At 35.7% G+C, this 24949-nt stretch overlaps 1 protein-coding gene across 8 annotated transcripts in view; it reads right to left on the bottom strand.

Moving 5' to 3' along the window:
* Positions 1 to 24949, bottom strand: part of LOC309439317 (janus kinase and microtubule-interacting protein 1) — a 119452-nt gene that overhangs the window by 10555 nt on the left and 83948 nt on the right. For all 8 annotated transcript variants that reach the window (XM_082051743.1, XM_082051745.1, XM_082051744.1 and 5 more), the window contains 8 exons: positions 18544 to 18753; positions 17740 to 17859; positions 15328 to 15474; positions 14570 to 14710; positions 11346 to 11405; positions 4891 to 5019; positions 3494 to 3622; positions 1571 to 1654 (listed from right to left, as the gene is read on the bottom strand). In XM_082051743.1, the coding sequence (XP_081907869.1) occupies positions 1571 to 1654; positions 3494 to 3622; positions 4891 to 5019; positions 11346 to 11405; positions 14570 to 14710; positions 15328 to 15474; positions 17740 to 17859; positions 18544 to 18753 (1020 nt within the window). The remainder of the gene's footprint in view (positions 1 to 1570; positions 1655 to 3493; positions 3623 to 4890; positions 5020 to 11345; positions 11406 to 14569; positions 14711 to 15327; positions 15475 to 17739; positions 17860 to 18543; positions 18754 to 24949) is intronic.

A 24949-nucleotide genomic window follows, 5' to 3' on the forward strand; every position in this document is an offset into this window, starting at 1 on the left:
AAAGAAGTCAGTTTATCATCACAACCATTTATTTTGTTGAATGTAAATACTAACAGGTCAGAAGAGCTGAGCAGGTCTAGAGCTCCTGGGAAGACACTGTCACCACTTCTGTGGAAAGCTAATGCTCAGTGTACACACTAGCCCACTAGAGACAATATCATATTGCTCCTTGTCACATCCCTGTTGGCCTTCTCATGATTACTAAGAGATACAAGGTTGAAAATGTGGTTATGAATCTCAAAGTAATAACTAATTTAATTCTAATTTCCAGGCATACCTTTTTGACATACCATTTTGGTAGCAAGCTCACAGTAATCGTTTCTTACATGGCCATCCTTGCTCACTTATTTACATACACAGTACTTACTTCTTACACTGTAATAGTCAACTATTTTGTTAATGTTTTCAATTACACGACAATTTGCCCATAACACCTATATCATCAACACACTAAAATGTCAGCAGCAGATCCACAAGAGGTCTTCAGTTTCATTTGTTCTTCCAACAGCTCAGTGAGCCATCATTTAAAGATTCATAACATACTATCTATTTTTAGTAATGTTTTATTTACATGGAATTTACTAAGCAAATTGTAGTTTGTGTGGAAGACAGGATAAACAATTTTTATCCTTAATTTGTATATGTTCCCAAAACCTTTGTATTTATACAAAATCTTACATAAAAGTTTTCTTACAAATAATAAACCATTAAAATAGTAATATTATTAACTTGGCATTATCCATAGGTTGTTTTTATTCAATGCTACAGGATCATTAGTCTTTGAAATGTCTATCTATAGATAGCTGTATCTCATTTTATTACCATATGCTATTTGCAATCTTAAAACTGTTATTTCAAACAATAAAGTGTAAAATAACATCTCCCCAATTTTCTCAGTGTGTTCTAACATTTATGCAACTGAACTTCTTTTAAATGCACTCTCGTATCTATTAATCAGCCTTCCTGAAATTTCTAGAAATTATTAAATATGCATCAACAATCACATAGTCATCAAGTATTTACAAGATATCCTGAAACATAAAGCCTAGTTTTACTCTGTGTGATGGTACGGGAATTTGAAAGCAGTTGGGTCCTCCATGAACTTAAGCCTAGGACAGTAACATCTCAATCATCTTCCAGTAACAAATACAGTCAGTGGTTCCTTTCTCTAGCTGAGGGTGTGTGGCAGCTATTTGTTTTTTTGAATTTTTCTATGCTACACACCAAAAATATTCTCCAGTACAAATATAGAATGTTTTATTGGAATTTATAGCAAATACAAACAAAATGGAAATGGGAGAATGGCCTTCCCCAAATGACAATGGGAACAGAATTTACAAAGCATGTACACGCGGTTACTTCCATATTACGCTTTAGTGTATTACATGATAGAAAATGGATCTTTAATGGCATTTTCTTAGCCTATGTAATACTTTATTTAATCAGTCTATTGCTGGAGTAGCAATTAAGCTGCATCAGTCACACCAACACACCAGCAAGCAATGAAGATGGCACCACTGCATGCAAGGGAGAAAATGATGTGGTAGAGGATTTTAAGAGGGCCTTTTACCTGTCCTTTCTCGATTAGAGCTTTCTCCAGGTCCTCAATTTTTGCCTGACACCTCAGAAGATCAGCTTGCAGTTGTTCCCGAGTCTGGGGGTAAACATATATATATATATATATATATATATTAGAAAGTGCTTGTTTGTGCATGCACATCCAAGTAGACAGGTTACACACAGAATTAGAGTAAAGATACTTTCTATACATTTATGGGTTGTCCAGTCAGATTTTAGTACTTTTCATTAAAATAACTGGATTTATATTTGTGTTACAAAATATTTAAAGCCATCAGTTTAACAGCGTTTTTCCTTCCTAGTCAAAAAAGATGTTATCATCACATCCATATTCAGTGCCAAAGCTCTTCCCAGGGCAGGGTGAGGAAAAGTTAGGAACCAAAAGAGCTCTGAGAAGCTATACATAAGCTTTAGTAATTCAAGGCAATTGCAGGGTGGGGAAGGTGGCAAGAGAGAAGGAAAATTGCAGTAAACACTGAAGAAGTCTTATATATTGATCCAAAATAATTTATATATCCCATAAATAGCATACACCAGCCATTTTTCCTCATGCTGCATGATTATGACACTTACTACACTACAGTAGGTAATACCCCCTGAGCACAGGGATACCCTAAAAAGGGACTGGATCATTCAAGGTACTAAACAGAAAGGATATAAAACAAAGGATATCACTGGAGACCTTCAGTCACTGAGGTCCCTTGAGCTACTGCAAGTACTTTTCCCAGCCCACTTCAGGTACTTTTTTTCCCAAGCAGTCCAAAAATTTCTACAGTGATTTCTTTCTGCATCTTTGGGCCCTCATTGTTTAGCTTAAGACTCATCTAAGAATAATAGGAAATGTTCATCCCACCAGAACTTCAGCCCTACAAAACTAACCATGCATAAAGCCACCATCTGACTCACTCAAGAGATGGATTTGCATGGATGGGACAAAAGAGACCAAAGTGCTGTTAAAAAGAAAGAGCAACAATTCCAAAGTGTACTAAAGGGACAGTTCACAAATGCCTGCAAAATACAATTTTTAAAAACTAGAAAATGATATAATGGTCTCTTATAACTGCCAAATACATGAGTGTCTCTGAAATCTTGTTTTATTGTAATAGTAGATGTAATTATGCCCTCTGCCCCAATACTAGCTTGAGAAGTGGTCTCAAAAGTCCTTATTACTTTCCTTGACAAAGTGTCCCACAGTAAAAAAAAGAGTGTCAACAGTGACTAGGCTTTTGTAAGATGCTGAGAACCCTAAAAAACAAAGCCATAAAGCAATAATTTTACTATTATAAGAATTGTATTTCACAGGAAAAAATAAACAAACAAACAAGTTAAAGTTGATTGAGAGCCACTTCAAAGAATCTTGGAAAAAACCCAAAATGAAACATTACACATTTTAAAATAAACCCTGAATCTTCTAAATAGTTGAACATTTTTAGCTATAAATAACTTCAGATAATATCGTGCAGTTTGCATTCTTCTGTAGCTTTTGTCTGGAAAGCTTTGCCTATTAACACACAGAAATTCTGCTCCCACAAGCATACTTCCTTCATCAGACCTGGGTCAGATTTTTAATCTACTCATATGACAGAAGTACTTATAACAACCTATTCTCTGATCCATTTTAAATCCATCATGTTGCTATCCAAATTGCAGGTTTAATTGGGATATCATTCGCAATAACACTGTCTTACTACTGAAATCTTTAATATATTATGCATGCTAGAATAAAGTATAATGATATCTTTGTTCTGATCACAAGATGAAATCTAAATTGTCACTTTACTAATAATATCTTCTAATCCTCTAAAAGACTGTGCTTTGCATTTCACTGACCTGCAAAGATATCTCCTGTTACTCCAAATTTGTCCAGCTTTTTCAATTATTTCAGAGTTAAAAGAAATTTCAGTTAAAAAATTACCCTTGCTTCTCTCTCTGCATCCAGGGTTCCACCAACTTGTTCTTGAAGCAATGCATATGCTCTTTGCAAAGCTTGATATTCCCTTGTTAGCTGGCAGAACCTTAGTTCAGCCTCTTCTTTAGGCATGCTCTTAATGAAGAGGGAAGAAGAACAAAAAAAGTGGGTTTATATAAGTATATATAATAACGGGTTTGTTTGTATAGACAGACTCGCAAACACAACAAGCAATGCAATTCATATGGAGTCTCAAAGTTTCATAAAGGTTTTTAAAACTAAAATAAGTGTAAATGGAAGGAAGGATGATGCAGAAATGCAGAGATCAATAACTGTGTCTACCTTACAGTTTCAGGAGAGTGTAAGTTACTACATAAGGCAGTAAAGTACAGAAAAGGGAATAAACTGGCTGGGGAAAGATGGAAGGGAAGAGTTCTATGCACCACTGTCTTCAGGAACTCCAGAGTCACAGGGACTTCAGAGGGGTTCATTCTATTTGTCATGCAGTCCACCACTCCTTCCTTACTCTTTTTCTCTACAATGCCAGGGTAAAGCTTTTTACCAGCACAAGTACATTAACACAGAAGTTATATTTCAAAAGCAATATCATATTTTTTAAAACACATTGGGGTTTTCTTGACACATAAAGTGTTTTTACAATCTTAATTTTCTTTGAATGTTAAGTAACTCACATCAACAATTTGGAGATCTTTCTTGTAATGCTGAGGGCAAGAAATGTACTTCCCTTTAATTAATTTTTGCTCTAGGAACTCAATCACCAAGGAAAATAGATTGCAATATTATTAGATATTAAACCTAGAAAAACAGGAAGCTTCTTATGACTGAGAACTATTAGGGACAAGTTAAGGAACAGGAAAGAAAGACAAAAAAGAGCATCTAACTTGTGCTTTGTCCTCATCCCTGCAATATTTTAAAGTAGGCCAGCTGCATTGTATCCCACAGAGCTGAGACAAAACATGTCAGTGGATTCTACTACCTATAATCATTTAAGCCATAATTAATGGCAAATGCTTCTCTTAGTATTGTAAGTACAGGAAGAAAATCCTAGTTGTATCAAAACAGTCAAATAAATTATAAGGTTGAAAGGCAAACTATTATCTAGTAACTATTGACTTTTGGCAAAGCAATGTCCCTATTCATTTTCTTCTGAGTAAGAAGAAAGGGCTTGAGAAAAACAATTTTATTTCTCAGCCCAATATCTGCCAAATCTGTCAGGCAGAATATTATCTTATTAATTCTATTGCAATGACTGTATATGTGTTACTGGACTTGAAACAAAACAAAGCAATTCTCTGCCAAATCTTTCATAGTTCCTGTGGCAGAGTAGTTGAAAAAAGATGTCAATTTTTGTAGAACTTAAGAACAAACCAGTTACTACTTACATCTTCCAAATCTTCTTCTGGTGTGGCTGGTGTCCTATCTGTTTTATCTGTGTTATATGAAGTTATAGATGATGTTTCTGAATCAAGAGATTCTTCATCAAATCCAAAAAATGTCTCCACAACATGCCTCTGAAAAGTGAGTTTTTCTTAGTTACTAGCAAAACAGTTGGAAAACCCCAATGACTCAGTAAGGAGTAGCCAAGGTCTCTCTGACCACTATTTTAGTATTTAGGAAGAAAAACGTTTCCACTGTAAACCATTGCTGATTAAAGGAGCTACTTTCTCAACATCATTTGAATAAGTACTGCACATAGCACTGGGTAATTGCCAATAGAATAATGCTTTAGCAAAAACATAAAAGCTAATTTCCAAAATCATAAAGATCTTACAAGATTTACAGTTGAGGAATAGAATATTTATTCAGAAGTAGCCCAGTAAAATGCAACCTTTAAGATATGGGGGGGGAAAAAAAAAAAGGAAAACAAATTCCAAGGAACAATGTGGAACAAATTTCATCAAAGTAAAGAAGAAGAGATTAATTTATCGTATCTATTTTGCAAAATCCTACTTACTATAAGATGCTGATTTCTGTTTATTTTTCCAATATCATCATTCTAAATTTTTTCAAAAGTTTGCTCCAATATTTTGACTAAACAAACAACAACAAAAAAAAAAAAAAAAAACAAAACCAAAAAACTATGCTTGGGGTAACCTAGCACTTCAATGCAGATTTAAAAAATTTTACGCAATGTAATCAATTAAATGCGTGTTTACAAAAGACTAGAGAAAATTAGTAGCTAACAGAAGTGAACAGTACCATACTCATTGTGAAAAATATTATATTTTCTATAAAATATGGCAACTCCAATAATTCTTTCACCATTTTAAGAACCCCCTTTCCATAATTTTCCTAACGTATGCTCAGAAAGTTGTAAATTTCTATGGAAAATTACACTGTTAAAAAAACCCAAGCATTTAAGCTTTTAACGAGCAAAACAATTTTTCAAGTTATTTTTCCTTCCAAAATAAAAAATAACAAAAGTTAACTTATCAATCAATAGAAAGCCCAACTTTTACACCATAAAAGTGTTCTAATAATCCAACAATTCAGAGAAGCAGGAAAAATAAGAAAACAACAAAAATAAACCCAAACAAACAGTATTGCTACAATAATAGAATCAGGTTATGAAGCACACTAGACAGGGACAATAGTGGGGAGACATGGCTTTAAGAAGATGAAGAAAAATCTGTCTATCCATCTAGACAGATAATATATTATTTTGGTTCAGCACAGTTCTCATCAACAGCCAAAACACTGTGTCTTGGCTTAGGTGGTACCATAAAATCAAGCTTGTTGTGTGACTTGGTTTCTGCACGCATGACACCATGCACTCCAACTACAGTCTGCAGCCCTGGTTACCATGGTCCACCAGGTCACAGTCTCATCGCTCGTACATTAACAACTCCATCATAGTTTCACAGTACAGCTAATCCCACTCAAACAACCAAAGACAGCTTCAAGGCCCTGTTCTGAACCACTTAATTACTTCATTTAAGATGACCCCTTCAAATAACAATAATTTTAAAATTTCATTCACAATGCATTTTTAAACTGTTTCTACTAAAATCTCCTTCTGAAAGGATGTTAAGCAAACAAACAAACAAAAAAATCAAATGCCACATATTTTCCAAATAAACTGTGCTTATCTATATGGATACAGATAAATATGATGCAGCACAGAAGGCAAAGAGCTTCCAAATGATCTTTAGAAACAACCCTCCTTTTGCAAGCTACTAGACCACTATTAAGTGTATTCACAAGAAAGCAAAAGGATCACAGTTATAGTACTAAAACCTTGTAAAGACACATTTCTCTCAGTTGTTTAGGAAGCGCTGTGATCCTTTCACCAGGCAGAGCTATGACTAAGGCACCTAAGACAAACACTTCCCCGGGATAATTTAATCCTTTCCTCCAGCATTCACATGCTACACTAGTTTGTTCACCATTCTGACCGACTTAACAAAACAAAAGACATGGGGAACAGGTTTAAGATCTATTCTAGATATATAAAGACTTATCCAGAAAGGTAATGCATTCTCACACTCTAATTACAAATATTTCAGACTCCTCGCTCTTAAGTACAAAGGTTTACCACAAAAACTGAGGAGTAATTAGTCCCTGGGAGATGGCCCATCCAGCATTTCTACCACAGTGAATACTGGTTGAAGCCTCCAATCACCTAACAGTAACACTACAATATTGGGAGTTGAAAATAGGGCTAAAGACAAATTTACAATTTGGGTTGCCAGGGCAACTCATCAAGAAGTACTCCTTTCTGACTCCAAACCGATGAGCAGATAGAGTTTCATACAGTTGAAGGTAGATAATGTAGAGGTAAAGATGTTGATGGCAGGTAACCAATAACCAAATGAATTTCATGAAAACCACATCCTCATTTTGCAGTGCAAATACTTTTTAATGGAAGATGCTGAGAGTAAACCCAAAACAAAGCTGCACACAGACTCCTATGTCAATACTTTTATATCCTGCTCTTCTGCCTGTACCAGCTTGTCTGTGGATGCAACTCAGAAAAAGAAGCCCACGGTTTGGAGGAACCTAGCCAAGGACAAACAACTCAGAGGACTGAAGAACATATGACCTGACCCTGCTCATGCCTCCTGCTTCAAGCGTGGTTGGCCTCAAATATGACAAAAGCACTTGAGCAAAGCTCAACCAAAACCTGTGATGAAGTATTTTGTCAAATATGACAAAAGCACTTGAAGAAAGCTCAACCAACACCTGTGATGAAGTATAGGCTTGAGGTTCTGACAAAGTAAATAAGAGTCAAGTCTTGACCTTGAAAAGGCTAGCAGATAACACTTCTAAAACAAGGAGAACAAAATTACAATTTATTATCATATATATGGCACAGAGTACACAGTACCATGAAGGTCAGCAGCAGCTTAATTAAAACTGACATTAAGACTTATCATACATGAGGTTTTTTTGCTATACCTGCTCTGTACAGTCACTTTTGTAAATAACTTAGGTTAAGTATGTATCTTCCTTTGACCCTGCATGCACCCACCCACACACACTGTTTCATGGAGTGAAAAAACAATAGTAGAACAATAGTGGGTTTGATTTTACATAAATGTATATAGGTTTGAGAAGAGACTTAAAGCAATGCCATTATTTTGAAAGAAGATACTTGCATTTAAACATTTCACTAGTAGCAAAAGTAGGGGAAAATAATTTGCATATAAGTCACTAGATGGGAGGGAATTATGATGAAAATTAATATTTCCCATCACGCTAAAAAACCCTGACACTTAAGGAGAGTTAAAAGTAAAAAACAGTTAAATGCTATACAGACTGCATTTAATATTTGGATTTAGGAGTGAACCACTTATTTGTTTTTAATAACTCCTTCTTCAGAGAAGCTGTACATTTATCCTTTTGTGGAGCAGATACTTTCCATACAAATAGAGATAAGGTATTTAACCATTGTATATTAATTGCGTATGCATAAATTGCTTCATGACGTAATTACAGAATAGCTGGTTTTATTGTTGATCACCTAGTATCTGAAGCAACCAGGTACAAGAAGCAAACGAGAACAGCAAAACCAGCAAAACCAGCAAAACCAGAACAAATTAACTGGTCAGGGAACAGCTGTAGAGAGAAAAAATAATTAGATTCATACAAAGCTTGTCAATAAGCATTGTAATAAATAATAAGGCATAGATACGTACACCAAGTCCAAGGGAGATTCCATATATAGCTCAAAAGCTGAATCATAATGGGTTTTGAAAGTTATATACAAACACATACAATACTAACTGGATTTTCATAACTATACACTATTTTCATTCAAGTTTCATTCAAACTTTTCTTAAAAATGGGGACATTCTCAACTAACAAAGATTCTTTTCTATTGATTTGTACAGTTGTTACTTCTAAATCATAACTTCATAACTGAGAAGAGTCATTTAAATCGCTGAAAAATTCTGATTTAAATTCTAATTTCAACTGACTACTGCCATGCATTTAATGGCAAGTATTTTTCATGTGGATTTATATCAATGTTTTAACATAATTTTAAAGTAAAATTATGCATTAGGGCTTTATAACTCAAGTATTAATGCTTCTACTGAAGCGTGGTGCTCAATAAATGTTGACGTTTGGAATATTATAAATCAATAATGACACATAGACTATATTATATGCAAATTTCAATATACGCTCATATTTTTAATGATTTGGTCTAGATACAACTGCATGTAAATAATCTAATTTTTCTGCTGCGAGAGTAGTTTCACTTTACATTTAAATATCTCATTTTCAAGTACTTAATCTAACATTGTAAAAATGATTGAAGATTAATTTCCTTGTAATGCAATCAGATGAGCTAATCAGTAACTTCTTACCTTCATGCTTATATGTCATTTCTTGGCAGCCAGAAAAATACAAGCACACCAAAGCACAGAGGCAGATAAAAAAAGAAAAGTATAAAACAAGAAATATGAACTCCATCACACCAGTGTGCAGGCTTTCCACTATCACGAACACTGTTTATTTATTGAAGCTAAAATAAGGAAACAAAACCATAGAGTCCAGCAGGCAATTATGTCGTATTTTCAAATACAAGACTCCATCAATCATGGAATCACTGTAACTCTATTTGACGTGTGAAAAATAAACAAAACACCAAAAAATACTGTTTCTGGATTTTCTTGGTTATTTCACTACCAAAACTGGGAAAGAAAGGAAACAAACACACCACCACATCTTGAAAAAGCATGCTTTAAGCAGCAAAAGAATATTCATCTTGGGTACATCTTTTTCTTAACAAATCCAGTGGCATGTTAACATAGAAGAAAAAAACAAAACCCTCTATCAGCTCAGGCTGCTTCACTTCAGAGAAAGCTATTCTATACTGCCTCGTCATACAGAATCTCTATACTACTGTAAACACCTTGCAACCACAGAGGTTATAAAGCCCGTCCCACTGTGCTGCTCCTTTCCTTGGGGAACCTGAGCTGGTTGCCAGTGCTGTTCTATCGACTTCCTGCGCCCCTTGGTAATTAAAAGAGTGCTCAGTCAAAGCAACACTAGCAACAGTAACCTAGTCCAGAAATAACACACACATCTAATTGGGGGGGGGGGGGGGGAAGTCAAATATTCAAATATTTATTTCAGTAATTTCTCCTTCAGCACAGCTCATTAGGAGAGAGACACCCATAATTTTCTCTACTATTATAGATATGTTATCATCTGTATGACATAAAAAACTTGCATAGATTATAGAAAGAGATACACTTACACTATACATGTCTATATATAAAGCCACTCATCTTAGACTTCTTTTATAGTCATGGAGAGAAACAGGCACTAACACAATTTTTTTAAGGGTATCATAAACATTTTAAAACTCACTCTCAACACACAAACTTCCACGTATACTACACCTAGAAATAATGGTTCAGGTTTACTGCAAATATATTTTGTCTCTATCAGCCTTCCATTACAAACAATAAAAATGTATGCAAGATTTATTGTTTCTTTTGATTTTTTTCTTTCTTCATATAGAAAAGACACATCATTATCAGAAGCATAATTTGAAGAAATTATCACTGAAACAGAGAATCACAAAGGACAAGTTTTCCAGACCACAGGTATTACAGAAAGCAGAGCAATAAAAAAGCACCACCTGGAGGTCACCAGGAATACACGATGCAGAACAGTGACAACAAAAAGCCATTTAAGACAGAATGTATCTCAAGCTACCATATAGATGATCATGATCTCTCCATTCTTCACCTCCATTTTTTCCCTCTTAGCCCACTCCCCTCCCCTCACACACTCCAAGCTGCTAATGTTCAACAACAAACATTAGTCAACAAAATTAATTACTTTAAGTACTGGAGGTACACTCTGAAGCAAAACTTTTCTGTTTCTACAACATATTTTTTTTCTCTTTTACTATGCATTCTAGAGAAAAATATTTACTAGAGAAGAATTGAGTTGTCTTATTTCAATAACATCACTAGCATGAGTTAAAGTTTTCAATTGTGATTAAGTAGTAACTTGATACAAGCAGTTTAAAGTGTGTATTTTCTTTAAAAAGGACTGAGTATTTGTCCTTTGAAGTGTTTATTGTTTCAAGTCATTGCATCATTTAGGCCTCAAGCCACTTGAATATGTAGGCCGTAATGACTAAAAGTGTATATTGTTTATTTCGAGAAAAACCCAAAACAAAAACACTTGCGTGCAGTACAAAACCTGAAGCCTCTGAATTATCCTAAGAGCAAAATATTAAGTGCTCACTAGAGAAGACAGGAGAATTATATTAAATTTTACTATTAATTTAAGTAGACCTTCAATTTCAGGCAGTATTTAAATCAAGTATTCACAACGTAAGAAATGCATGGAAAACCAAAGGTTTGCTCACCTTTGGAGGCTTCAGACTTTTCCTCTTCTGTTTTTTAGATCGCAATAACCGTTCCCTTTCCTAGAAGGAAAGAGAATATTTTGGTATGGGTATCTTTTAAAACATATTTAGATATGCCTAACTCAAAGAAATATCATTAAAATTTTCCTAAAGCCTATAGTAAAGCTAACGCAATGTCTTTATCCTATTGGATAATGCCATGTTGATATAACGCCATGCTGCACTGCAGCTTTAACCTGTTAGCAAACAAACCTTCAGCCATGTACTTCACTCTCTTAATGGTAAGTTGGCTAGAAAAGGCTTTATTAAATACTAGACACTGATTTCTTAGAGTTCTTTTGACTCTTTTACCAAGAAGCTCACTCCAATGTTCAACCACCCTGAAGAAGCAGGTCAGTAGCCAAAAATGTGTCCAGTCTTAGTAATTACAAGTCATTATATCAGGCACACTCTAATACACAAGCATGCATTTACAAATATAGTGTTGTATGTGACTTATCCTTGTAGGGCAAAAGTCTCAAATCCAAAGGCACACTCAGTCTGTGTTGACTTAGTTGGTGCCTTTTTTCTACTATGGCTTTGGAATAAGATCATGATTAACTATACCATAACAGGTAAAGGTTATAACTGGGAGAATAAATAAATAAATAAAAATCGGGGGTTATGAACATCTAAGCCCCAGAATACTGCCTTGATTTCCTAAGGAGAAGACAAGGAATACAAGGTAAAAAATGTAAAGGAACAAGGAAAACAAACAAAAAAAAAAAAGGAAACCAATGAACAACACAGCAGGCAGGTGATCTGTCCCCTTGTCTTTTTCCTGATTATTTTCTTAGCTCTGCATCTTTGTTGGCAGCACCTCTATTTTTAAAAGAATGGTAGGAGTCCCAAGTGCTCCTCTAGCAGTTATTGCTCACTGTATAGTATTATTCCGTTTGGAGTTATTTGCTTTATATTCAGTTCAGAAACTGGACAGATAGGAAGTTCCCAACAGAAATCACAATAAAAATATTTCTCTTCGTTAGCACATAGTTCCAGGAACAAAATTTTGGAAAATATAAAATAATTCAGAAAAGCAAAACTATTTATATAGCGCCTCTCAGACAAGTGGTTTTCAAAATACAGAAAGGTAATGCATGCCAAGGTAGAATGGAGAAGGTATTTGAAGCTGCAGAATAATATATTAATCTAAAGTTGAAACCACAAAGTTGAATTTTATGCAGTGTTGGTGATAAATGTTCCCTCCTCAGATACCTGGTTAAGGCATAATCCCTGCATTAACTTGGGTCTCCTGCATCCCAAGCAGGTGTCCAAACAGCTGGACTTGCCTCTCATTTCAGTGAAAAATGAACAAACATGTCCAAAATTCTCCACTCCTTCCTGTTTCTAATCTTGTTTGTAAGAAGACTGGTTAATCTACTGTCTCAATAGCACATCAGGCTACCAGAACAATAATAATGCCAATTAAAACCCACCATTTGCTGAATCACTAGCATCTTTTGCAGTCATCTGAGTTTATCTTGACAGTTTCCTTTTTAAGAACTGACCAGAAAACCACTGTTGTGGGAGAACTCCGCTTTACACAGCTTCAAATGACAATATTAATCAGTTCAGACAACCCTATTGCCTAAGACCGTCATTCATATTTCTTTATATCATATTGGTCTCAGGTGGAAGTAAACTGATGACTTTATATTAATCAGGTATGTGACATGTGGGTCATTCTTGATAATTATGACACATTTGTATTCTGCAGAGGTCTGGTTTAAGCCAGAAAAGGTAGCTGAAAAGAACAATGGAAGTGCAGAGCTCCACTGCATTCATATCCATCAATTAGTTTGTACTGTTAACAAAAGCAGCACCCTAGCTAACAGTTTAACTTATTTATGTGAGTGAAAATGTATCCATAAATAGGAAACAAAGCCGAAATTTAACCATATTATAAATATTTATTTATTTTACTTTCACACTAAACACAAGTTAATACTAGTTGACCAAAGTCAGGATACAATATCTTTCCTCAGATTACTGGCTGAGACAGTAAAAAGAGTCCTTTCATACCCACTGTACATTGAAATATAAGTGAGGTTGTATCTGCCATATACTGAGAATACCATGTCATAGTCCCTTCCTGTGCAGTTGTATTTGGAAGGTAAAGCAGCACTGCTCTATGAATCAGACTCTACACCACAGCGCCTGAGTAACATCCTACTGCTTGTAACGCTGGAGAATGTATGCAGATGTCAATCTTTGGCACCGATTACAGTCAGAAATCCTGGGTCAAGATCTCAGAAGAATTGCCAAGAACAGAGACAATGTTCCAGACAGGGCAATAACCCATCTTGTCATTTTATCTTTTTGGATCTTCTATTTTTATTTTCAGTGTTGTATCCGATTGTTTAATTTTTTTTTTCATTTTTAGACAGAATGATCTTAAATCGATTTTATAATTTTGCATCAGTCAGCAGTGACATTTGAGATACTCTAGAATAGTCTGCCTGAGTTCCAGATGCTGCTCCAGAAGAGCAGGGGCCTCTCAGAGATGGTATATCATTTCTGCCAGCACCAGAAGGGTATATCATACATTGCACTAAAACACACTAAACAACTCTAACACAACTCAAAGTCCTGATCAAACAGTGCAAACATCTATGAGCATCATCATAAGTGGTCTTCACAGTCAGAGGGTAGTAGCTGTGCAAGTCTAATCTTACACTATGCTGCTACCTTTGTTTGGATGCATCTCATGCATATTTCTCCCCATCTGTAATCAAAACAGTTAGTGTGGCCAGCTCAGAGATGCTCAGTTAGGTGAAATGAACAACATCCTGCATTTTGCTTTCTCTTAGGAGACCTTCTAGATCAGGGAAGCGGTTGGGTTTGCACCAGGGTCTACATCCAACATGATTCAGTCACTAAGTTTTGAAACGTGTCCTTTCTGCCAAGTTCCTAAGTTGTTGACAGACAATTTTCTAAGTAAGGTGGATGGACAGATGGACTCCTTTTCACAAGCAACTCATAATAGGTAAATATTTTCTAATACAGAGATTCATACACATTCCAAAGAAATTTGTTCACTACTTGAGAAACAACAAGAACCTTTCAATGCCAAAGAACTATTTCTGCATCACTACAACAACTGGAGTCAAAATATTGCTCTCAAATCTTTAGCTTGCCTATAGATGTGTGTGCATGCATGTGTGTATACCAGTGATAAGCATTACCACTGTGAGATCATCTATAACATGCTGCTGTTCCTTGACTTGAAGTCTAAGGAATTCAATTTCTTGTTCCTCCCGTGTGGTGCTGAGATCATTCAAAGATGTGTGCCTCTTCAGTGCTGGTTGTGCAGATAACTTTTCTTTCTACAAAAAGAAAAATAAAATTAAAAAAAAAAAAAACCAACTAAACATAGAGAACATTTTAAAGTGTCTTACTGGAAGAGTAGGAAAATTCTCATGTGTGATGTAGTAATCAAGAATTCTTTGGATCCATCAGTGCATACTCCACTGCAACATACAGCCTCTTCCAATGAAAAAAGTATTACACACTCCGTATGCCTAAGTGTTAACACTTCATATAAGATATTTTAAAACGTGGCCAAATAACTCAGTCTGGGACAAAATTAGCAGACACGTGCACTCTATGATCTAATATAGCAGAGCCTTTGGCACAAGCACTCAAATTCATTTCTGACTTCTAATCATAAAAGCAGCATTTATTAAAGCTGAATTTAGTCATAAATTTTTATAACCTCCAAACACATTTTATCAATCTGTGATCCCTTCCTGTAATCAGTGTGAACTGATACAACACAAAGCACATGCCACTCTAAATTAAGAGTATGAAGGTTCATTTGCATTGGCTGAATTTCGGACTCTAAAATATCTGTATTAGAGCAAAAGCCTCATGAGCACTTCCACCTCAAAAGTAACTATGTACAATGTGTCCTTATAACATCATCTCAGTGATGTTTACTTACCAATTCTACATTTTCCCTTGATAGATTTTTTATTTTCTCTTCCATTCTCTGGATACATTGCAACATATCATCATTTTTTTTGCTCATCCTCTTATTTTTTTCTACCAAAGGTTTCAGCTGACTTTCTGTCTCCCGAGAACGTTTCAGCTGCAAATGGCAAAGGAACAAAGTTAGTTGTGTTTTTCACTCATAGGTGTAGAAAAGAAGAAATATATGTTTTTTTCACTTGCCTTCTTCCTTCATTCAGAAAATTTAGTTCTTTCGTTAAGTGGCATCTGACAGAGACTACTGCTGAACTAAGAACTACAGGAGTCCAAACAAATAACCCAGAGCATTTTTATACAGTCTACAAAAGCACTAGATCTGCTCACTGGATTTTGCTCTTGGAAAACTCGATGATCCATAAAAGTGATTTATTGATAAATTAATTTCATTGTATATAAGCTTCTTCAGTAGTCATTTTCACTATCCCTTAGTAAGAGTAAACTCTTCCTACTGTACTTTAAAAAGCCTATGCCTAATATGTAATTAGAGCAATGAGAAAGTCAGCCAGGGGGCACAGATTCAATCTCAGCATTCTGCTGACATTTTCAAGCTGCTCAATTTTCTTCCTGTGGTTTTATGATGTTAGACAATTATGTGAAGCAAATTACTGCCCTTTCTTGCATTTATGCGTATTCAATAGTTCACTCTTTTTATTTCATTAATCCTTGAGCTGTTTTGTTTGTAAAAAATCTATTTTTTCCAATCAAAAGATTTTTCAATTTACTGAGTTTTAACTGGAAATGAGAAAAATATAATTTTTCTCCTGAGATAATTTCACTGACTATTGGGTTTTCTGTTTCATTTTCAGAAGAAAATTGTTTTTCACAGTGCTTAATCACATGAGCTTACAGATATTGCTGATTTTATGTAACATTGTCTCACAATATAACAAAACCTTCTCCATATCTTTTCCAAAATATATTTCTTATGCCCCTAGGTTAAACATCACGAAGAGCACTTGACTGAGTCATACATGCCCTCCATCTAGAAGGACACTGAAGGATAACTGTTCAACATTCTTCAGGGATGTTTGGAATGACTTATGTCCACAGGATTAGGAGGCTGAATTATCTTGTCTTTACATAATGTAATCTTCAAAAAAGGCAAGATGTTCTTGAGAGTATAGAGCAGATAAAAGCAACTGTAGCAGTTACAGTGGGGCGGGGGGGGAAATGAACAAAACAAACAGTTGTTATGCAAATTAGGAAAAATGGAGAACCATACCCAGGCTAAAACACATGTTCTTCTTACCCCAAGAAACTTAAATTTTTAATGAGTAATCGATTTTGTCATGTGAAAGGGCAGGTTAAACTGTACAGCTATGTAAAAAGTTCTGAGAAAAAAAACCCACTATTTTGTTATCAATTCATCTAATTTTAGTCCAGCATTGTTCAATTGCCTTCACTAATCTAGATTCAGCCAAGATATTGGACAAGAAAATTTTTAAAATTAGCTCTTCTGATAATCAATGAGATGTCATAACTAAATTAAGTCCTTTTATCATAAAGAAAATCCTTCATATCCCAACATAAAGAGCTAATTTTGACAAAGCAAGGAGGAAGATGTCAGTGCTTCCCTCATCTATAGGACTGACACATGGAAAGAATGCCCTCCCCATACATAACAGAATTATTTTAGAATCAGATACATGGGTTCTATCAGGGACAATTTCCATCTGATTAGTATTTAAAAAAAATCTTTTCTTCTGCTACTAGAAATAGGGCACTGTAAGAGGATATGCAAAAAAAAAAAATTCTTATTGTTAAAACTCACCTCCCATTGCAGTCAATGCGAGTTTTACCATTAACCTCAGTACAAGCAATCAAATAGTAATGCAGGGTAATAAAATTAATTCTTAAAATTCTTGTAATACCATTTATTTTGTAAGTTACTATCACTCTCCTAGGATAATTTCACCTACTTAAGAGATTTCCCTGGAGAAATTGCAGATTTTTCATCTCCAGCACAAGAAAGCTTTTTTAACTACTAGCTAGCATAAACACATCATGGAAAAAAAAAAAAAAAGTCAAATTTCAAAAAGATTAATACAGTAATTTAAGTGCAGTTTATGCATATTTCACACAACATCATTACACAGTGCCATAGGCAAGCTACCAGTCAACTTGATCACAATGACCCCAAAATAAATCTATAAAGTTTTATTTTTCTGGAACGAGAGACTCCACACATGTCTTCTATGGTCACAAATGGATTTCTACAGAAATCTCTGTTATATTTAGATATAATTGGTTGAGGCCAACCAGGACTAATTTGTAAATTATTTATAACACTGACTTTCTAGCATTAAGTCTTTTACCATAAAGAAGCCCTTCCAGCCACCATCTGTGTTATTACTAATTAATTTACCAGTTCATTTCTTTCATCTGCTAGGAGGGTATTTCTGTCTTCTAGCTTCCTTATTACAGCATTCAGTTCGGCGATTTTTAACTGAAATCTCCGCACATCTCGTTCATCCAAATGCTGCTCCTTCACATCAGAACATATAGATACATAAAATTACCTTTACAAATATTTTATTATCCATAAATCTAATATAATGGTTTAGCAAGTGGATTGTGTAAATTTAAAATAGAGGCTTTAGATCAATGTCTCAAACTTATTCTAATTAACTGAAACACTAAACAATAACGTCCTGTGAAAATGGTACATGATACGTTACCTGAAAAGTGTCTACCTGTGAAATTAATGTAAAGGTTTAGCAATTAAAAAACCCCATATACATAAATAATGTTTCACTTATTATTGGTTGGTTACTTCTGACCAGATTTCTGACTACCAGCTAAAAGTAAATAAATCTAGTGCATAAGACATTAAAATCATATGGCAGTTTTTGAAAAGTATAGTATTTATTTGCCATTGCTTAAAATAATTCCCAAAGTTATGAAAGAAATAGCTAAGAAAATAATGGGGTTCACAGCTGAAGCTCACAATGTAAATTCTAAAAGTTCTATATCCAGATATTTTTCAACATTCTTTGAAATTCAAGAGATCCAAGGAGTTTCTAAGTCACCAGCGAAATGGCACAGTGCAATGCATGGCCATTTAGCACAAATTAGCCCTTCTAGTATTTTAAAAGTAACTACAAAAACAATGTGAACACCCAAGCAGCAATTACCATGTTGAACATTGAAGAAAACACGACTTTCTTACCGGGCTTCCCATCAGTTCGGTGATGTCCCCCACTCCCGCAGGAAGCTCCCTCTTAGGACTGCTGTGGTATCGCTCTGCCTCCTTCACTTGGACAAGCTGTTCATCCAAAGCCTCTTTCTGAAGAAGCAGTTTCTGTGTATGGCCTGCCTGGACACCAAGGTCTTTCTCCAGAGCCAAAATCACTCTGTCTTTGCCTTTTATCTCATCCATCTGGAAAAAAATAAAGCAGGTAGTTTCTGTAATTCTCCAAGTGTTCACTGCATGCATATCTAAACCTTGCAAAAACAAAGTTCTGTTTCTCTCAGAATTATACCAGTACCCAAACTGTGATGGCTAAAAAGAAGATCTATCCTCCTCTGAAGCCTTTTCCCCTCCCCTTAAAAAAGATTCAGCCTTCACTTGATCATGAGATTGCTCAGTGCAGTCTCAACTCAAGAGACAAACAAAAATAGATGGAAACATACACTGAAACAGAATACATAGCCACCGAAATCATCCACTTCATCTGAGTATACGCACTTCTATAAGCAGAAGAAAAATCTCTCTTCACTGTTTCAGGGAAGAAACACAGGGCCAGTAGAAGATAAGCAAAACACACCTTTTAAAACTCGCCTGGGCTTTGTTTTAAAGCTTGAGCCATACACATTTGCCCCATGTTGACTGCTACTTTATTACTTTTAATTACTTTATCACTTTTAATCACGTGTGGTAAATCTCTTCACAGGCCTTTAAAGGCCTTTAAAAATCAGTAACATATACACGCACACGCATTTAAATTTAAAATCTTAAGCATAGCTATGTATTTTATGTGCTGTTATAAGATTCAAATGAGGACTAGTCGTTGTTTAGAAGGAAAAAAGCATATGCACACAGAGCATTAGAATAAGGGATACAAAGAAACAGTTCTTAAACAGCATCTATGATTATTGAACTGCATTGCTTGTACGCCTTGATACAAAACAAACCATAGTGCAACTCTCCATTGCAGCTCTCATAGGATTTGTCCCTCGCAGCATCAATGTTAAGAAGTAACTTAAAGTTAAGTCTGAGTGATGTACAGGATTAACACAATCAGATTACTTGATTGGATACAGTTTGCTTCTTCAGGATTATTGCCTTACTGTTTTCACAGTCTGCAAACCACATGAAATCAGTTTGTGTACAGAATCTGAGTGGTAGGAGATGGCCTGGCTGAACCAAGTCAAGTCATAATTGGCAACAAAAAGGTCAGATTTGAAGTAAATAAGCTGGTTTAGGCTACTTTTAAGTCCAAACTGGTACTGAAGAAGATTTGTTCTGACAGAAGTTTCTTTCCTGATTTGGGAAGGTTGCTGGGTTCCAATTCCTAGTCCAGTAAATAGATATAATTCTTCACAGTCCATATATTGAGATTTGTGAGGCTTTCAAGTATGCCAAAAAGGACTTGCAGGAAAATAACACAGTTTTTATCAGTGGAAGAATTTGCAACATGCAGGGTTTCAGAGGGACTGTGCAGTGAACAGCAATGACAAAAATTAAGCAGCTGCCTCATTCACTGAATGCGATCTGTCATGAACACTGATCTATCAGGGACCTCTTGGGAGGAAAACATGTCATGTAACTAAATACTGTGGAGAGTTTTGCTTTCAATTACACAGGTGTTCACACTGAACATCTAAGTAATTGAGATAGAGATTTGGCCATGCAAGACATATTTAACAAGGAAGAACCAAGGTTACACAGGCAGCTTTGATTTTAGTCACCCAATAAGTAGCATATTTCATACTCTTGATACTCTAACAACTTAAAGGGTAAATGGAATGATATAGGGGTTTAAGTTGGAAGAAAAAAGAAAGCAACACTCTTGTTACGGACTGCTGCTTGCTTAACTACAGCAGAACAGATTGTTTAAAACAGGTGTGACCAGTAAAATCACACCCATGTCACCCTTCACACAAACTTCCATTGATCAAAGCACATAAGCTCAGACTTGTGACAAAGAAATTCCATGAAAATGCATGGCTTTGGGGTGGGGGTTAGGGGAAGGCAGGAAAGAAGGCAGAATTCCCCTCTGCTCTTCCTGCTACTGTGTTTTGTTTTGTTTTTCTACCATAAAATCTACATGTGGTGAAACTTTCAGAAATAAGAAACACCTCATGTTTCAGTCAAATAGAAAAATCTTTGAAATGTTGATAATAATTGAGAATAAGAATAGCAATGCCTACACACTTTTTAAATTTTGTGCTTATTACTGGCAGGCACTAGAAAATCTCTTCCTCATGTAAGCCCATGAACACACACATACACAAATGCACATAGTATTGCAATAGCATTTATTTTGTTAAAAGAACAAACTAGCCTGGGGCATGAGACAATTCACCTTAATTTCCTCAAGGTGACAGCTACGCCTTTGATTTCTCTAATGTAACTGCATCAACTCAGTCAATGCCTCAATTTTCATAAATTTCCCCCAATGCCTGACCCTGCATGCTACAGAGCAAACTTGTTCATCTTCCATGTCTGTTTTCTTAACAGAGACAGCACAAATTCTGTCAGGGGGGTTTGGGGAAGGGGAACAGGGGGAGAGGTGGGAAAGAGGAAGAGAAATTTTTTACAGGGATGCAACATCCCTCAATTCCACATGGAAGAGATGGCAGGTCAAGGGGCAAATAAAGAAGAGGTGCAAGACTAGGAAAAGGAGAGATATGGTCTAGGTTTAAACTGAACATAAGCTAACAGTTATGGAAGAAAGGTCAATCACTCCCAAAAGACTTTAGCTTAGCTTTGTCTTATATTTTCTAGTTGTAAAAGCCCACGCTAAGTCTCCATGCCAGTTCTGTAGCACTGGAGAACCACTTTTTTCTTGTATTCTTGCCTCACAAGAATACTTTTTTCTTGTATTCTTGCTTTACACAAAGAAAAAAAAAATGTTGGCAGCATAAAGGAAAACAGCTTTAGGTAATTAGACCACATATTACAGTCTTCATTTTAGTGAGGAGTATCTTCCATTAGGTAAATGAAAATCAAAATGTATTAATCTGGGATCTGTGCTGCTTGCTACTTTGATCAAATACATGTTGTGGAAGCAGCACTGTCATAGCCAAGATTGTTTAGGAATCCACATGGTCTAAAAGAGAAGGAATATTTTTTATTAGACCAAGTGACAGAGATGGAAAGAAACAAGGTTTCAGGTACAGAAGCCCTTCATCAGATTAGAGAAGCTATATTCTTCAAAACTTGTCAACTTTTCCACCTGTGTAAGTTTGATTTTCTCATAAAGGTTTTGCTCCCTCTCTCTATGATATGTATATGTCTACATATGTACATACACAAACAAACACAGTGTACATATATATGTTCATAACACATATTATATATACACCCATATTTTTTGATATTATCCAATTGGCATTTATGACTACTGTAGGCAAGCTGAGCATCCTTGGCTTTCATGGAATTAATCGAAATAACAATTAGTGTTCCCCTCATGACCTCTCAAGTTTAAAGGGTTAACCCTGTATTCTATTACTACAATATTCATTCACCAGACAGGATCCAGAATTTGTTACTTTACCATGCCTAGCATTCCTTTCTTTTTCATGATTTTTAACGTCTGTTTTATATCACTAGGGAGCCATTCCTAAACTACTCATCACTTAAATACATAAAATAGTTATCTTTAATCCTGTTCTCTCCCAGGTGCAATTTGATTACATCTAAAGGCTCTTTTTGCATATCAGCTCTGAAATCCATACACATAGGTAGACTTTTACCTGAGTCCCTATATCATGCTTTAGTCATTGCAACACCCTCCTCACTGACCTGAAATGCAGTCCTGCCTGCTCACCATCCAGTGTGAATGCTGCTGTTAATCTCTGGATTCTCTAAACTGTTTTTCTTTTCACTACATTAAACAACAACAGAAATCACTTTCACTAACAAAGGTGTCCACAGACTAATTGGAGTCCATTCATTTTTTATCTAATATTAGGATGCTACGTCCCCTCCCCAGTATCAGTTTGTCACATAGGCAGTCATGCATTTTCTTGTTTTCTCCCATGCCATTGTTCCTACTTGAAGGGACATTTCACAAACATCTATGTAGTTATCTGACTGACCTTTCTCAAATTCATCTTATATTTCTCCCTATCTGTGACACCTCTAAAATAGAAAAGGAAATTATGAAATTGCACTGCTTAGATCACCATCTACTATCTGGTCATCAAATAGGATACCTAAGCTCACAGATCCCTGAGAACTTAAGACATAAGAAGCACATTATAGAAATTCTGGGATTTATCTACTGGGAGCAGTGCAGGTAGGTCAAGGCCAGCACTGAGCTAATAAACCCGGACAGACAAGTCCTCACCTGAGGATTCCTGACCTGATTCCAAGCAAGCAGATGCCTTTCCATTGTGCTCCTCAACCCCTTGTGGTCCAGGGAAAGCGGTGCAGGACCTGCCACAGGTTTCTGCACCTGTGGCACAATGTAGCTGGGACAAGCAGCATATGGCAACTGAAATCTGACTGCATTAATCTCCTACCACTGCTTTCATGTATTTTTCCCTGGTACTACTATTCACTTGAGACCTCTCACTAAGATACAAGGGGTACAGACCCCCTTTTCTTCCAACACACTTAGCACAGTGAGATCCCAAGCCATGCATTGGGCTCGTGGGTATTACGTTAAATCAAATACATTATTCCATAAATTCCTTCCTACTGGTTGCTTTGGTTTCAAGTTTGTTCTCAGTTTAAAACTAATTTGCCCAATTTTTGCAGCTACGCAATAATCAGGGTCACATGAACTCTTACATTCTGTTTTGCATATATTTAAAAGCATTTACAATACCCACATTTTTCTTTATGCAATTAAGTGTGGTACAATTCAGTGCAAAAAATCTGTGATAAGAAGGCTGTGGAGCAACATGAGGTTAGAACACATTTTCAATTACACGCTTTGAGAAGAAAAGTAGCAGAAATACCCTCAAAGATTTTAAAGAAAATAAGAACATCCACAAGCAGCTGCAGAGGGAAATTACTGAGAAATCACCTTGCAGAAGCAACTCTGGAGCTCTTGGTTAAAATTACAGCTTTCTGAAGTATCATTTCTTAATTAATGGGTTTTGTGCCATCAAACTTTAGGTGCTGAACACAGCTACTAGTTGCATTACATCAATGAAGAGTTAGTATTTATAGCCTGTGTCAAAGTTACACAGATTCCTAAAAAGCTAGTGCCTAACTGCCTCCTAACACCTAATAGAAATTAGCAGAAAGAGGTGTTTTAATAGTATTTATCAAATACAAAAGAGAAACAAGTCAGCCATTGGAAAAAGTACCCCCTGCTTGTTACCCCAAACTTCAATAGCTACAGTGAAACAAAGTCAGAGACCTTTGGGGGAACTTTAGCCTCTCACAAAGTTGAAAGAGAAATTCCCAGGGAATTCAAAGCTTGATCTATCAAGGCAGTGACATACTCAGTTTTCAAAGTGGAAAAAGCCAGCTGCTGCATTGCCAAGTGTAAGACCTTCCTCTTTACCCATCCTTATCAAAGTCATCTCCTAGCCAAATGCCAAAAAAAAAATTCTACAGTGCTCTTCTCCAGAAGAAATTGAATTAATCTTTATACTAAACACTTGTCACTGAAAATAGGGCTATCTTGACAGAAGGATTGTTAGTTACTAGGACAAAAAAAAATAAATAAATAAAAGAAGATGCTACTCAAATAAACAGATAAAATATAGAACTTAAAATATAGAACTTAATGGAATTAACACCTTTTACCTTTATAAAGGAACACTAAGACTTAACAACAATACCCCAAGCTGAAAGCCCAGCTGGAGGGAGGAATTAAAATATTCCTGCATTGTGCATAGCATTGTCTACACCAGACATGGCCATCTATTTAAATAAATGTTTTCTGCTTATTTAGGAACCTTAGAGGAAGGAGAAAAGCTGCTAGCCATCCAGTGGAGAAGGGTCACAGACACAGACAGACAAGACTTATTAATTTCATGTGCAGTTTTCCTAAACCAACAGTCAGGAGCTTTTCCCACATATATTTTTTTTTTCAAGTCTGTAAATCTCATAAATTTCACAAGAAACACCATATGGACAGACAATTCCAGAACTTACTGATGGGAGATTTCTTACATCTTTCCCAAAAGTACTTTGCATTATTGTAGCTGACTACAACCTCTGCTACTGCATCTCTCCTGATGCGTGTTACAAGTGTTCATTTACAGAGTTCTAATGAACTCATGGTCAAAAGGATGGAAAACATAGGAGGACTAATTAATACAAATTTAAGGAGATTTTTGGCCAGGTGTCACACCCTACATAACTTCTGTGGATTTTTAATACTGTTCCATAATTTGTAAGGATATAGAAAAGTCAGATTTGTGACCTACCATAATAGAGTCCTTAG

This window comes from Streptopelia decaocto (genome assembly GCF_964273445.1).
Source record: "Streptopelia decaocto genome assembly, chromosome: 4".
NCBI classification, from domain to species: domain Eukaryota; kingdom Metazoa; phylum Chordata; class Aves; order Columbiformes; family Columbidae; genus Streptopelia; species Streptopelia decaocto.